The sequence below is a fragment of the Notechis scutatus genome, chromosome 4, assembly GCF_049901735.1.
Source record: "Notechis scutatus isolate UNSWTSFEM ecotype Mainland chromosome 4, rNotScu1.2, whole genome shotgun sequence".
NCBI lineage: Eukaryota > Metazoa > Chordata > Lepidosauria > Squamata > Elapidae > Notechis > Notechis scutatus.
In genome coordinates, this window is record NC_142012.1 from 152,729,308 (window position 1) to 152,745,820 (window position 16,513).

Genomic DNA, 16,513 nt, shown 5'->3' on the forward strand with positions numbered 1-16,513 from the left:
ACACGTCACAAAACAGTTCTCTATTGTTACATCCAACAGCTAGAAGTAGATATACATAACCTCTATACATTAGTTCAAGTGTTGCTGACAGCATTGTTCTTTGTGGATTCATCTAATACATATTTCACTCTTTCGAGAAGAAATATCTTTTATGCAATGTTATAAAACAGGTAAAGAAACTGAAAGGGAGATTTGTGGCTGAGCTGTATAGCATATTAAATTTTTGTTAATTCAGATTCACCAATTTGCATGTGATTAGTGAAGTAGAAATAGCAATAGCACTTAGATTTATATACTGCTTCATAGGGCTTTACAGCCCACTCTAAGCGGTTTACAGAGTCAGCATATTGTCCCCGGCAATCTAGACCCTCATTTTATCAACCCCGGAAGGATGGAAGATGAGTCAGCTTTGAGCCTGTCAGGATTGAACTGCTAGCAGTCGGTAGAATTAACCTGCAGTACTGCATTTTAACCACTGCGCCACCACAGCTCTCACCACATAGATCAGTGGCCATAACCAGTGGTCCATGGACCACTGGTGGTCCGCGAGAAAATTTTGGTGATCCGCAGAAAAATTATTTGCATTTTTATATTGCACTAAATACTATTTATCTTTTTAAAAAATTCATATTAGTTGTCTGCGGGATTTAAAATTATGAATTTAGTGGTCCCTGAGGTCTGAAAAGTTGGTGACCCCTAACGTAGATAGCAATAGCAATAGCACTTAGACTTATATACCACTTGACAGTGCTTTTTACAGCCCTCTCTAAGCGGCTTACAGAGTCAGCATATTGCTCCCAACAATCTGGGTCCTCATTTTACCCACCTTGAAGGATGGAAGGCTGAGTCAACCTTGAACCTGATGAAATTTGATCTGCCAAATTAGTTAGGTTTTTGGTTATAGTATAGAAAAGAGTAGTAATCTTTTCAGTCCTCATTGGGGCCATAACTCAGTTGTTTAGTGAAATGTTTAGTGTTTATGATCTTACTTCAGCTTTCCTTTTTTTACAGACCTGTGAAGTTTATAAATACAAATATTAGTTGCAAAGTTATTTTTTTCATCACTGTATGAATGGTTGCAAAACAAGACCATCACTAAATGTGGACTACACGTAGTTGCTTTTGGGTTCTCACAAATTTATTGAATCTTAAACTTTGGTAAACGTGTAAGTGATATGTTCCCTCCACTACATACCCATATTATGACTTAATGTTATATTTTGGGGGATCATATGACATACCAAGTCAATGAATGAGACTGTATGTCTTCAAATTGCAAACAAACCCTAAAGCTAATTGCTCTATTACAGTAATACTTTGTAATACAAGATTCAGCCAATAACACCTTGATATCACAAAGAACATTACATATAAAGTTCAGATTGTCTGAATTAGCACTGTTCTTTGACCATGATTTGCTCAAAAAGTTGTAATTACAGCAGCTAGGTTTATCTTGTCTAGATACAAAATCAAAATGTCTTCTTTCACCTAACCGAACCTCTCCAAATATTTATGATCTGGAGCACAAACACTTTTGAAAAACCTCTTAAAGTTACCATTTATATATATTTAAGTCAAGCTGTCAATTATAACTCACATCACTAATTTGATCTTTCTTTATCAAACCATCATATAATAATGATAGAATAACTTTAACTGAGCAGACAAAAGTAAACATCATCTTAAGGTCACTTACAGTTCCATGATAATTCTTGTACAGGGGCATTTTTAAGAGATTTGTGAGATAATCTTCCAGTTGTTTCTGCAAAGGAAACACAGAGATACAATGTACAAAAGAAACACTAACATACCAGTGTAAGGATTGCAACAGCCATTATTAAAATAGGCAGACAGAAGACATGCAAAGCACATCCATGAATATCAACTACCATTCAGAAGGCATGATGAAAACTTCTTAATCTCACAAGATATGGACAGACTTAACCATAATTTCAATTGAGAAACTAAGCATCCCACATTAAGCTAAATTCACAAATGCTAGGCAATTCTTGAAACTTGATAGACAAATAAGCCATCAACAGCCATATAGAGGTAAACTGCATTTACATACCATTCAAAAGCTAAGAAGGAAACAAAAAGACCAGAATACATCCTTTCTGGCAACCAGAACACAGAGGAGCAGGGTTTAGCACCAGAAAAATAATGAAGCAGAAAACAATACCCTAATCAAGGAACTTCCAAGGAGAAAACCATAACCCCACCAACATTAGCAGGGCAAGTCACTGTATATAAATGGGGAACAAATCCCACATTCAGTAGCACTGATGATGTTACCTAGTCAGGTAATGAAATGACTGCAAGCAAACAGCCAATCTCAGTTGTTATGAAGAACCAGACTAAAACAACAAGATCTCTTTTGGAGAGAATGGCAAAATTGAAATGTTGCACGGGTGATAGAAAGACAGCAAGTAGAGAGGGAGGCAGAGGAAATAGGATATGAAGAAGATTAAGCAGGAGAATGATTTATGAAGAAAACTATAATGAAAAGATGAGATAATTAACAAAGGGGTAATTGATTTTACTTTGCAGGTAAATCTGAGAAATGCCTCACGATAAAAAGCAATCTGAAATAGCTGGAGATTTACATGAAAGGAAGACTGATATTTTTTCACAAGTAATTAACTTTGAAGACAAGAGGATGAATTTAGATTCATTGAGAATAGGGTAAAAAAAAGATAAGTTTTTTTTCTTTTTTCCTGCCTACAACTCCTTTCTGGGAGAGTCTTTTAAATTCAAGATAATCTTTCTTTCTGGTAAACAGAGAAAAAACTTGACAAACTAAGGGGGGGGGGAACCAAAACAAAACAAAGCCTAAAATCTCCATGACAGGACTAAGAACAAACAGCATGCTTAAAATTGGACTTGGATTTGAATGTCAACATAATCCTTCTTTACTACTGTACATCAACATGGATTTTACATACAATGATTGTGGTCCATTTCTCTCGCTGCTAAACAAGATAATAATTGGGAGCGTTTACAGAAAAGAAGTCAAAAAAGTAAATATCGTAATCCTCTGATCAAAAGCTCCATTCCTTTTAATAGGAATTGCATGTATATTAAAAGAGGGACAAAGCTTTGATCCTATGAATCATGACTGCCATCTTGACTTTTTTTGAGACCTCACCTACCACAGACATCTCTAGTAAGAAGATAGGAAGTTGTGGAAACACTGTTGTTTGTTAAGTAGCTATTTAAGACAGCCAGTTCTACATCAAGTGTTTGAATGTACCAGTTTACAAAAGCCATCAAATATAATCACATTATCCAAAGAATAAAAAGAAAATAAATAGAATGTATGCAATTATCCTAAATCCGATAATTAGATATTCCTCAACTTACAGCCATTCATTTGGCAATGGTTCGAAGTTACAACAGCACTGAAAAAGTGACTTACAACTGGTACTCGCAGTTGATTGCCATCTGTGACCTTTCCAGTGAGCTTCTGACGAATAAAGTTAGTGGGAAAAGCCAGATTTGCTTAACGACCAAGTGATTTACTTAACTGAGTGATTCACTTAAACATGGCATAAAAGGTTGTGAAATTGGTTGCAACTCATTCAACAAATCTTTGCTTAAGAATGGAAATTCTTGTCCCAACTGTGATCATAAGCTAAGGACTACCTGTAATAATCATTTACTACCAGTGACCTGGTGGTACATGCTAGTTGTTTCCGGCTCTAGGGGGCAGAGCTCATCTCCGTTACAAAATCGATGAGCCAGCACTGTCCGAAGACGTCTCTGTGGTCATGTGGCTGGCATGACTAAATGCCGAAGGTGCACGGAAGGCTGTTCCCTTCCCACCAAAGTGGTCCTTATTTTTCAACTTGCATTTTTACATGCTTTCAAACTGCTAGGTTGGCAGAAGCTGGGACAAGTAACGGGAGCTCACTCCGTTATGCGGCACTAGGGATTCGAACCACCAAACTGCCAACCTTTCTGATCGACAAGCTCAAGGTCTTAGCCACTGAGCCACTGCGTCCCTTTGTCCAGATACCTAGTCAAACTTGCTCAATCTCCGAATGCAGGCCCATGGTCATCAAAACTGAGGGCACTGCTTGTATTTCAGAGGCCGCTCTTTGTTGTATCTTCTGTTCCACATCTCAGGTGAAATTGAAAATGTACTCTTGGCGGTAATCCATATAGGCTTTATATATTTTAATCAGGAACTTGATCGTTGTTTGGAAATAAACCAACAACTAATGCAATGCCAAAATGCTTCAAAGCCAATCCCATCTACAATGGGATTTACAAGGCTTTTAAGTTAGGGGAGGTAAAAAAACAAGCAATTCAAGGATTGCAGGAATGCTACTTTATTGGAAAAAATGGAATAACAGAACCTTGAAATTTGTCCTTCAATCTCTGGACTGCATCACTGCTTCTCCAAGTTTTCCTTTATTCTTCCCTTCCCCATTTTATTCTTCCCTTCCCCATTATAATAGTGTTCCATATCTTCCTGAAGGCCATCATAAATCTCTTTAGGGACTAAGTCTTGTGATGAAGATGGCCACCAGCCTAGCAATAGCTTCAACTGGTAAGCCATGAGTCCAGAAGGACCACCAAAGTTGCAGACTGCCTCCTTCTGGGGAAGCCCAATCAAAAATAGAACTAAAGCCTGATATTAGATAAGTTAGGGGAGATGATTGAACTCTATACACTCCTTATTGGAGCATCCAAGAGGCAAAATGTCTCCATTATGCACTAGAATGATACACTTAGGACAACGGTGGCTAACCTTTTCGGCTCCAAGTGCTGAAACAGGAGTGCGTGTGTGCATGCATGCTGGAAACCAGAAGAGCAGCTCCCTAACACATGCACGCATGCCAGAAACTGGAAGCTTAGCTTCCCGGCACACACATGCACGCTGGCCACCTAGTCTTTCAGTTTCTAGCATGTATGCGCACACAAAGACCAACTAGCCGGCACGTGAATGCGCTCTGGGGAGCTGCACTTCCAGTTTCCGGCGCGCAGCTCTCTGGCTTTATCAATTACATAGGTAAAGGAGCAATGAAATCAGAACATATACATGGCATGCATGAAATGTATGTATAAGCTTATTTATGGGAACTACAATTTGATATGTAGCCAAGGTCTAAAGTTAACATTAAAAAAATAACTTAAAAGTTATTTTTCAGATGAAGGATCTTACTCTTCTACTGGAGAGATGATCTTCTCTGACCATGTTTTCAGAGGTGCGTGGAAGACTCGGCATTTGTCTTGCTTCTCCCCTTTTGACAGTCTGTCTCCGCACAGTGTGTCTAAAAATATACAACATTGATTTGGTTTCATGCATTGGAATGTGTCCCAGAGATGGGAGATAAATTTGCCAGTAGAAAATTCTTCACTGTTAAAAGAAAACACTTGCGGCATGAAACTTCTTTGCAATTGGTGGTACAGATATACTAAGACTACGGTAGTGGTAAAGCTGATACAAAGCTGAACAATATTGTCTGAGAGAAAAATCACATAGCCAACACAACGTGCTGAGCTCTCAACAAATCATACATAGCATACTACCGGATGAAAATTGGGTAGCTGTGAGTGCTTTTTTTTTCACTCTACGCTCCAAACGAATCCCCGTTTAGAAAGATGGCATGCAATCACCTCCGGGTTGGGATGGGAATTCGGATAAAAGCTTTGTATCGAAGGAGTTCTCTATGCAGCTCCTGAAAATGCTTGAACTTCCTTTTCACTTTCCATGTAAACTCCGCATGGGTCAGCTCAATGGTGTAAACACGTGGACTTGGCACCTTCAAAAAGGAAATCAGACATTGAAGACTCAAAATAAGATTATTTCGTCGTTTCCTTCTTGTAATAGCTATAACAAGAGCAGCCGTCTATGTAAAGAGTCCATTAGGGACCTTTCAGTAGGGTTAGAGCAGGGGTGTCAAACACAAGGCCCGCAATGTGGTTGAATCCAGCCCGCAGGTCTGTCCTGGAAAATGTATGGGGCTGGCCTGCGTGGTTTCGGCCCGGTCTACCCAATGTGAAGAGGAACCATTGGGCCAGTGTGGTTTTGGCCTAGTCTACCCAATGCAAAGAGGAAACATGCCAGCAGTTTGGGAAGTGGTGTCAAACTGGCTACGCCCACCCAGTCAACCACGCCCACCCAGTCAGCCACATCCAGGGATTGGCATCAAGCTGGCCTCGCCTAGCCCAGTTGGCATACAAGTAGTTTTTAACTTACAACCACAACTGAGCCCAAAATTTCTATGGCTAAGCAAGACAGTTAAGTGAGTTTTGCTGCATTTTATGACCTTTCTTGCCACAATTAAGTTAGTGACACAGTTGTTAAGTGAATTTGGCTTCTCCACTGAATTGGATAGTGGCATATAAATTTAATTAATAATAATAATCATAATAATCATCATCATCATCTTCCTCCTTTCCTTTCTCCTTCTATCACATTTGGGGAAAATTTATCATCTCAATTAAAGGTTAAGATCCAGCGGTGAAAATTGCAATGCAAATCACCAACTTCGAAAAATTGGTGTACAGAAACCTTCCTGACCAGCCATTGCTATGGATCAGATTAAAAAGCATTTAAACCTGATATCCAATGCTTTTTTTAAAAAAAAAAAAAAAAGTTAAGTGTTCCTTTTCTTTTTTTAAATAACCGAACCCACCAGGCCTCCTGCAGCGTTGCCAAACATGAATGTATGATCGAAAGTTCAGAGAGAGCTAGGTCTGACCTTGGTTGTTGACGTAAAACGCTCCACTTCTAGAACCCGTACTCGGATGGGACACCCGGTTAGGTAGAGCTGCACATGAGGCTCTTTAAATCCTTTAGTGTTATAAATGGCTGAGAATGGGATGCCCACTGCAAATAATGAGATGGCCAGGTATCAGTTCTTTACATGGGTTTTAAAGCGCGCCTTTAACAGGTTACAGCAAAAGCAGTTAAATGACAGATCGAGATAGAACAGTAGCACAATGTGGATTCCTTCAGCCAAGTGCTCCAATGCGGGTGGGAGTGAGCAGCTCCCTTCAAAGAAATAAAAACTCATGATTATTTTGTATTAGTCACTTCCCCTTTAGAAAGGAAACCTGATGTCAAGAGGGTGAATTGTAATGAAATGTTTAAAAGAAGAAAAAATAATAATACAAGTTTCACAACAAAAACTTTAATTAATTAATTGTATGAATGGATATATGAGGGATTGAATCTGGGTACTTCTACTAAAAACATTATTCTTAGACAAACTTTATTGTCATTTTGACTGTACACTAATCAGTATACATTAAAATGAAATTTTGTTGCGTACAGCTTTCAAAGGGTCTCCACCTCTAATGTACACTACATAAACATGACAAAATAAATAAATACAAAATTATGCATACACCCAGATATATTATATGACATGGAGAAACAAGACAGCTCATACTCTGAATTAGATTGGATAGTAACTTATACAGTAGTTTGCCTAACGATACTTTGTTGAATAAAACACAGTTGATGTCGCTCGTGGTATTCTATCAGATTTTGGTGGCACCTCTCTTCAGAACAGTTAGAGTTCAAATGTATCTCTATCTCTCTATCATCCATCCCTCCATCCCTCCATCATCCCTGTCTGTCTGTCTGTCTGTCTGTCTGTCTGTCTGTCTATCCATCCATCCATCCATCCAACTGGTAGAGAGTTCAAATGTATCTGTATCTCTCTATCTATCATCCATCCATCCATCCATCCATCCATCCATCCATCCATCCATCCATCCATCCATCCATCCATCCACATAGATAGATGTAGATATTTGAAGCCTCCATCAGTTTTGAAGAAAGTGCTACCGAAACTGATAGAAAACTATAGGAGACATCACCCACAACCAGGGCCATAGAAGTCCAATGTTGTAGTAGCTGTGGGTGATGTCACTCATGGTTTTCTGGTGGAAACTTCATAGCACAGGGCTCATCAGCAGATTCTGTCAACATCTGTAGTTTGTATTTCCCTTGGCTGGATGTCACAATGGTAAAGTATTTCTTTCATAGCATTTTTGTAGCACTTGCGTTGTTGACCTCAAGGTCTCTTCCCAGATTCCAGTTCAACAGTAGAGCAAGGCATTCTGTGTTTGCCCATTCTGATTATGTGTCCCACCCACCTCTGATAATCAGAGACTCAATGCTAGTAGCCTCCACAATGTTAGTAGCCTCCAAGACAGCCCACATATAATTTGTATAAACAAAGAAGCCTTTAAAAAATGATATTTGCTGTTAATTACCATATGGTTTGCATATTTTTTCAGATTTTGTTCTATTATACTTTATTAGTTTATTTGATTCTTTTTGTTAGTTTTTATTGCTTTTTTAAAAAAAAAATATGATTCTACATTCTGTAAGCCACCTCGAGTCACCATGGGCGAATATGTGGCAATATAAATTCAATAAATAAATAAATATTACACTAAACCACACAGTTGATTGGGTGCCTCTAAGCTCTAAGTGAAACACATCACATTACAGCACAGCACACTGAATGAACCAGGCCACTCAAAACAACAGTACTTAAGTTATTGCACCGGTTTCAACATGGCCTTTGGACATGAATAACTTCATCTAGATAGAAGTGGGAACACTACATTTAAGCATATGCAAGCAGATGCTGGATGAAAAAAATTCTCCTCCTCAACTAGCTGATGTTTATCTATCATTGTGTAATTTATCTAGCACTACCAATCTAAGCCACAGCAATCCCAACACAGTAATTGCTAAATATTTATATTTATTTAATACATGAAATGGGTACATATAAGAAAAATAAAAGAAGAATAAGAGAAACAATAGGACAGGGACGATAGGCACGTTGGTGCGCTTATGCACGCCCTAAATAATGGCAAAGGCCTGGGGTTTTCTATATCTCTTTCCTTCCACCTAATGGTCATGTGTTTTTTTTTTGCAACCTGTATCTGGTAGTCTTAATTTATTGCAGTTGTTAGCAAACCTCTTTGAAGAGAAAGCTCAGAGCAGATTAGAAAATTCCAAGTGTCTCTCAACTCTAGTTATGGTTCTGTGCCATTACTTTATTGATTTATTTTTTATTTATTTGTCAATTGCTTACAAGATAATAGGTATAAGTAAAACATAGTTATGAATACATGGATACATATAAGAAAAAAAAAAAGAAACAATAGGACAGGGATGGTAGGCACATTGGTGTGCTTATGCACGCCCCCTACAGATCTCTTAGGAAAGGGGTGAGGTCAATAGTAGACAGTCTAAGGTTAACGTTTTTGGGGTTTGGGGGAAAAACCACAGAGTCAGGTAGAGTATTCCAGACATTGACCACTCTGTTGCTGAAGTCGTATTTCCTGCAATCAAGTTTGGTGCGGTTAACCTTGAGTTTGTATCTATTGTGTGCTCTTGTGTTGTTATGGTTGAAGCTGAAGTATTCATTGACAGGTAAGTCATTGCAATGTATGATTTTATATACCATACTTATATCGGACCGAAGATGGAGTAATTCAAGGTTTTCTAGGTCTAGAATTTCAAGTCTGATGGCATAAGATATTCTACAACGAGTAGAGGAGTGGAGAACTCTTCTTGTGAAATATTTCTGGACTTTCTCAACTGTGCTAATATCAGATACGTAATGTGGGTTCCAGACTGATGAGCTGTATTCGACTTGTGGTCTAGCAAATGTTTTGTATGGTCTAGTTATTAGTGTAATATTACCAATGTTTTGTTTTTTCAATTTTAAGATGTATGGACTGGGGAATTCTTAGAGTTGAAATCTACACATCTTAAAATGGATAAGACTGACAAACACTGAATTAAGAGAATAGATGGTACCATTTCAGATTCCATACTGAATCTTTCTCATAATTAAAAATGTTTGGTTCCATTTTCTGATAACAATTCCCCCCCTCCTCTTTCTCCCCGCTCTCTCACACACACACAACAAAGCAATACAGGTTTAACAATTAAAATGAAACACCATCAAATAAATTTTATAGAATGTGGATTTAGCAGTATAGTTGTTTGCTTTCTCATGAACTTTGTGCAACTTTACTCCAAAACTTCTAAAAACAGGAATAGATCAACCCACAAGCCATGCGCTGCCCAGCACTTCCTTTTTGGTTCCCAAAGTAGTGCAAGATGTCATGTCTGAAATCCAGTGTCAAGAGGGCTAAATTTTCACAGTCGCATATTTAAACTAGAAAATAAGGGAAGGAATGGGGTTGCAAATCTTTTGGACATAACCCCCTCCCCCCAATTCCTCTCTTTGACCCAGTTACCAAAAATCCCTGAAAAGTTTGAGGAGAAAAAAAAAACTGGGTCCAAATTTTCAAACTTTTCCTTTCTGTTGACCAGAAGACCTTATGTCATCTGTTGGGTATTTGGGAAATTTTGTCACCTTAAAAATTGTGTCTCCCTCTTTTAAAAGAAACCAGCTTTTGGAGTTATTCAATATAGACTTTTGGTTTTTAGGTAAAAGAAGTAGGTTAGTTGTTAGTTACAGTAGTACAGGAAACAGAGAAATATCAGGCAGGATAGATGCTGAAGACTTCACAGAGAGCATCAAAGCTCCACTCAAAACTCCTGTATTCAGTTTTCAGAAATCAATCACATTTGATTTCTATTTCCCCTAATTCAGTAAGAACTATCAACCTTCTTTTTAACCAGAACACTCGGGTTTCAAAGATGCATTTTATAGGCTTGTGCTATTGACTTACCAGGAGCTCTTGGATCATGCACCACATCATTATCCAATTCGTCCCCTTCAAAATGCAGCTCCCTCGAGTCCAGACTTTCAATTATGTTAGTCATGTCGGCAGCGATTTTCCTCAGTGCTGAAGTGCTCACTTGCTTTCCATTGGTGAGAGACATCTTAAAGGTTTACCCTTGTGCACAAGGGGCTGTTTGAGAGAAGGAGCAAGGAAAATGCATTACTGTGGTGGTTGGAATTGGAGTTTGTTGATGCACCAAAGGTTTATCTGCATGACCGCTTGGCCAAGAAATTAAACTGTTTTTCTTTCTATGTTGCATGATAAAAAGAGCTCATATGGGATGGAGTAACTGAAGAGTCAAAGTTTGTCTAAAGAACGGATGAACAGCCAAGTTACTGTTGCCACTGTTGTATCAAAAGAATTATTCTATGCCTTCAGGTAAGCCAGGGGTGTCAAACTCAAGGCCCAGAGGACGGATCTGGCCCAAGGGGTGCTTAGATCTGGCCCACAGGGCCACCCTGGAAACAGCAAAGGGCTAGCCTGCGGTGTTTCTGCCAGCGAAAATGGAGCTTGTGGAGCCCTGGAATCTGTTTTCGCTAGTAGAGGCCGTTGCAACTGAAAACAAAGTTCAAAAGCCCATTTTCTCTGGTAGAGTGCTCGGGCCACCACACGTGCCCCTGACATGAGTTAAATCGAACTGGTCTCCTGGCCACACCTCCATGCCCTCCCCCAAGTCAAACACAACCCTGATGTGGCCCTCAATGAAATCGAGTTTGACACCCCTGAGGTAAGCAATGTATGAGAGATAGATACCTCTGTTTTTACAACCCTGTAGTAGAGTTGGGGTGACTGAATGAAGCTCAGCCAGATGTCCTTCCTGACGAGTTTGCAGCAAATATTTTTTTCTTTGTGCCCTAGTACATTTGTCGCTACCTAGGATTGAACTCTCAATCTTTCAAATGGGAGGTGAGTGTCAACTCGTAAAGCATTCCTGTCCTGATCTCAAGTTGCCATAGGCAGGAGGCTTCTAACAAATAATTGGATTTCTTTTGAAACTTGGCTCAAGGCTCATGAATTAATTAGGCCATCCATCAGAACCCTGACAGTGAGCATCTTCACCACTAGACCACTACACTGCTCATATGAGAGATAGATACAAGACTAGTAAAATGTTTATTTTCCTTCTTGAGAAAGGTGATACAAATGGAACATTAATGGAAAATCCCAGAGCATGCTTGCTAATTTTTCCCATCAAGGAAGACTGTCTCCGAGAACCCACTGCTTGGTTCTCTTTCAATATGTACATCACTGAACATGTAACAGACATCACTACGATACAAACTTAGCAAGGGCCAAACAACTTGATCAGTCCTTGGAGCTGCATGTGATTCAATTCCATGAGGATTCATGGGATAAATACTATTTTTATTGATTAAATATAAACAAAGTATCACACAACATGTGAACGGTCCAGAGAATTCCAAAATTAAAAACTAAAAAAAATCCGTACAAGGTGCCTTGTATACAGCATGGTGTTGCTTAAGCTATCTCCTTTGTCTAATTCTGGCCAATCAGATTTGTACATTTGACATGCCCATTGAGAAAAAGTCTCAGAACTCAAGTTCAGTATTTCATCTCTCTGATGGTGTGCAGAAGCAAATGGCATGGTCCAGCATTTATCAATCTTGGCGACTTAAAGATGGGTGGACTTCAACTCTCAGAATCCCATAGCCAGTTAAGCAAAAGTTCAAGAAGGAAGGCTATGTGTAATGAGATGCCACTGATTGTACATGCTAGATTTCCGATGTTTTAACAGATAACAGCTAATCAGAGTTGGAAGGGACCTTACAGGTCATCTAGTCCAACCCCCGCCCAAGCGGGAGACCCTACACCATTTCTGACAAATGACAGTCCAATCTCTTCTTGAAAGACTCAACTGATGGCACTCCCATAACTTCCGAGGGCAAGGTGTTCCATTGGTTGATTGTTCTCACTGTCAGAAAGTTTCTCCTTGTTTCCAGGTTAAATCTCTCCTTGTTCAGTTTCCATCCATTATTCCTTGTCTGGCCTACAGGAGCTTTAGAAAATAGCTTGACCCCTTCCTCCCTGTGGCAGCCCCTCAAATATTGGAAGACTGCTATCATGTCTTCCCTGGTCCTTCTCTTTACTAGTCTAGCCAAGCCCAGTTCCTGCAACCATTTGTTGTATGTTTTAGCCTCCAGTCTCCTAATCATCCTGGTTGCTCTTCTCTGTTCTTTTTCTAGAGCCTCAACATCTTTTTTATAATGTGGTGACCAAAACTGGATGCAGTACTCTAGGTGTGGTCTTACTAAGGCTTTATAGAGTGGTATTAGTACCTCACTTGATCTCGATTGTATCCCTCTGTTAATGCAACTTAGGATTGCATTAGCTTTGATCATGTACAGGTACTCCGTGACTTATGACCACAGTTGAGCCCCCAAATCTCTGTTGTTAAGTGAGACATTTGTTAAGTGAGTTTTGCCCCATTTTATGATCTTTCTTGCCACTTCAGTCGATAAGTTGGTAACTCAGTTGTTAAGTGAATCTTAAGCTTCCCTGTGGAATTTGCTGGTCAGAAGGCTTGAAAAGGGGATCGCATGACCTTGGGACACAGCAACGGTCACAAGTATGAACCAGTTGGCAGGCACCTGAATTTTGATCACATGATCAGGGGAATACTGCAAAGGTTGTAACTGTGAAAAACAGTTGTAACTAACTTTTTTCAGTGCCGCCATAAACTTTGAACAGTCACTAAATGAACTGTTGTAACTCAAGGACAATCTGCACTATGTATAAATGAGAATTATTATGCGCTCAGTTTAATGCTGATTGTATTTGAAATGATGAAGATGCCCAAGATATAGGATTCTTTCAAGCAAGAACAGGAAAAATTCAACAGCCACAAATACGTTTGTATTTCTCGATAAGAAAATGTTTTTTTTCTTAATTTTACTTTGTTCTTGGGCTAGGTCTGACATATATCCACTAACCTGTCCATATACTGATTAATTTTTTAAATGAATTACCTCTCTGTCCCATTATCTCTTTGTTCCTGGCAAGCTGATTCCAGCCATCTTAAATGTAAAAGCCTGGAATTGGCATACATATTTAATTAAGGAAGCAATTTTCATGTTCTCTTCCTTTAAAATATTCAGCAGCAACAAGGTTGCCGCTATACCTGAATCTTTTAAAGGGACACTGCTCCAAAACAAGACAGGATATGTGCGCACACTCTTTGCAACCAGTGCCAAGCTTAGGTGTGTTCAAAAGCGAAAAACGACCACACGACAAAAAGATCAATCAAGGTGCATGCTTCAGAAAGGGTCTAATAGAAACAGAGAGTTGCAATTCCAGTTCTTCTTGTACAAAGTTAAAATTTTTCCCCTTTTGTCTTCTGGGTCATTTCCCCTTAAGACAAAGAGATGAGTTACTGGTTTTTCTTGTTTGTGGGTGGTGTGTTTTGTTTTGTTTTGCACTGGAACAATAGTTACAATTAGCAGAATATGCCATCATCCATTTTGTTCATTGTTCAGAAGGCAGATCAGACAAAGCAACGGGAAATCAAGCATTAAGCCCTCATCTTCCTTTAAATGACCTACATGTTACCCTGTTCAATCCACCTGTTTGCAAAGATAAATGTTGAAAAGGAACACAGAGTTGGTAGCAAGAGCCAAGGAATGACTTGATTATTCAACTTTATTACCATATAGCCACTATATCTGTATATTTGGTAACCGAGTAGCCCAAAGAGAAAAAGCAAGAATCATGTACAGCATATGGTTAAGGACTGTAACTGTTACTATGTATGACAGATTGGCAGAGAACTAGCAGAGCGCACCCGTGAATATCAACTAGCAGTCAGAAGACATGATGAAAATTCTTTAATCTCACAACACAACACATGGACAAAACTATAGTTTCAATTAGGAAACTGTGAGCATCCCAGACCAAGCTAAATCCAAAAATTCTAGGGAATTCTTAGAAACTTGGCATTCAGACAAATCAGCCATAAGCTTATTTAGACACCGTTCAAAGCTAGGCAGGAAACATAAAGATTAGAAAAGATCCTTTCTGGAAGCCAACACCCAGATGAGCAGGTATTAATACCAAGCAAACAATCCAGCAGAAAACAATACCCCAATCAAGAAATTACCCAGGAGAAAACCACACCCCACCAATACTGGCATGATAAATTACAGTATATAACTAGGGAACAAACCCTACATTCACCAGCAGAATGATGGTAATGTTACCCAGTTGGGTAATGAAATATATTCAAGTAAACAACCAAGCACAAAGAGCACCAAGGACTCCACATCGTTCAATCCTGAACTACAGATATTGTCTTCTATTTAGCCACTATATCTGGCTACAGAAATTTAGATGATGAGGGTGAAGGTTCGTTCTCCAAGCTTGTGGGTTAGTTTCTTAATGTTTTCTTACCAGGATAGGTAACATCTTCAGCAAGTTTTAGGAGTTGCCTAAACTCTGCTGAAAATGTTACCTGGTCTGATAATGAAATTTTTCAGAAACCAATTCATAAGCTCAGAGAATGAACCTTCACCCTCATCCTACACCTGAGCTACAGATATTCGCCACAATTGCAAATTTAGGTTATGTTTTGATGGCAGCAAAAGGATACAGAAGCTCTGTCTCTTTGCTGCTATCTACTGGTCGTCTGGGGTTTTGTAGCTCAGATACGACAACCCTATTTATAGGAACAAAGGAAACTGCCTTACACTGCCAAGCTGTTGGTTCAGCTGCACCTGTATGTTCAATACTGACTGGCAACAAGCACTCCAGAGTTTCAAGGAAATTTTCTTTCTCAGTCCAGCCTGGGAATGTTATGAGTTACTTGCCTCCTACATTTGCAGCTATGGTGAGCAAAAAAAAAAAAAAGTAGCACAAATACCAGTGCTTTCTATTACACTTTGAATGTTGAAGCAGGGATCAAACATAGAGCCTGCCTCAATTCCTTAGGCCAACCTAGTTTGAGGTTGCTGTGGGATCTTGTGAAAAGACATAGCTGGATTAAAGAGTTGCTGACAGATGCCATAATCATACATTATCCCCATACTCTAAAGCAGATTATGCCTTTGAATCCTACACACCTTGGGGCTCTATGGCCTGCAGTAATTGTGTCCATAGATACTGCATTGGGTATCCAGGATATTTTATATTTATTTATTTATGCATATCATTTCTTGGAAATTAGGGAGATTCTTTGATTGTATGTGGTCCTGAAAAGCTTTCTTGGGATTATAGACAAACTAATGATGGGACATCCACTTTTGTTAAATTGTCTTATTGCAAGCCAATTCTTAGTATTTCCAAGAAAACAAAAATATACAAGCATGCCAACAAATACACTAATTACTGACAGTAGTGATTTCCTCTCTAAAAAAATGAGAAGAAGAAAAAATGCATTCAAAGCAAACATTTAAATATTTAATTCTGTATGCTAAATTGTAAACTCGCTCATTTATTGTCTGTATTTTTGCAGCCAAAATAACTCCATCCTGGTACTAGATAAGTATGAGAAAATAGATACAAAACCTAAATGAGACAAAACATTATAGGAGAGAATTGGAAGTGTTGGCTTGTAGGAACAGCCTGAACTGGGAGTGGCTAATCACAAGTTTTGATTAGAATAAATTAATAAGAAGAGGGTTGAAGTAATGACAGAGAATTCCAGTGATCTCAAATGAGATACATATAACATTTTTTTCTTTAAAAAATCATTTCTTACTTTTATGGGTTTTATGTATCTTCCTCGATCTCAGCCCTACAGATACAAGTTAAAAATACC

General features: G+C 38.8%; 1 protein-coding gene across 2 annotated transcripts in view; it reads right to left on the reverse strand.

The window, feature by feature from the left end:
• PLD1 (phospholipase D1) overlaps positions 1-16,513 on the reverse strand; it is a 131,807-nt gene that overhangs the window by 75,942 nt on the left and 39,352 nt on the right. For both annotated transcript variants that reach the window (XM_087965319.1, XM_026666465.2), the window contains exons 2-6: positions 10,690-10,872; positions 6,714-6,841; positions 5,626-5,771; positions 5,171-5,279; positions 1,697-1,762 (exon numbers count right to left, since the gene is read on the reverse strand). In XM_087965319.1, coding sequence (XP_087821445.1) covers positions 1,697-1,762; positions 5,171-5,279; positions 5,626-5,771; positions 6,714-6,841; positions 10,690-10,843 — 603 coding nt within the window. In that variant the 5' untranslated portion in view covers positions 10,844-10,872. The remainder of the gene's footprint in view (positions 1-1,696; positions 1,763-5,170; positions 5,280-5,625; positions 5,772-6,713; positions 6,842-10,689; positions 10,873-16,513) is intronic.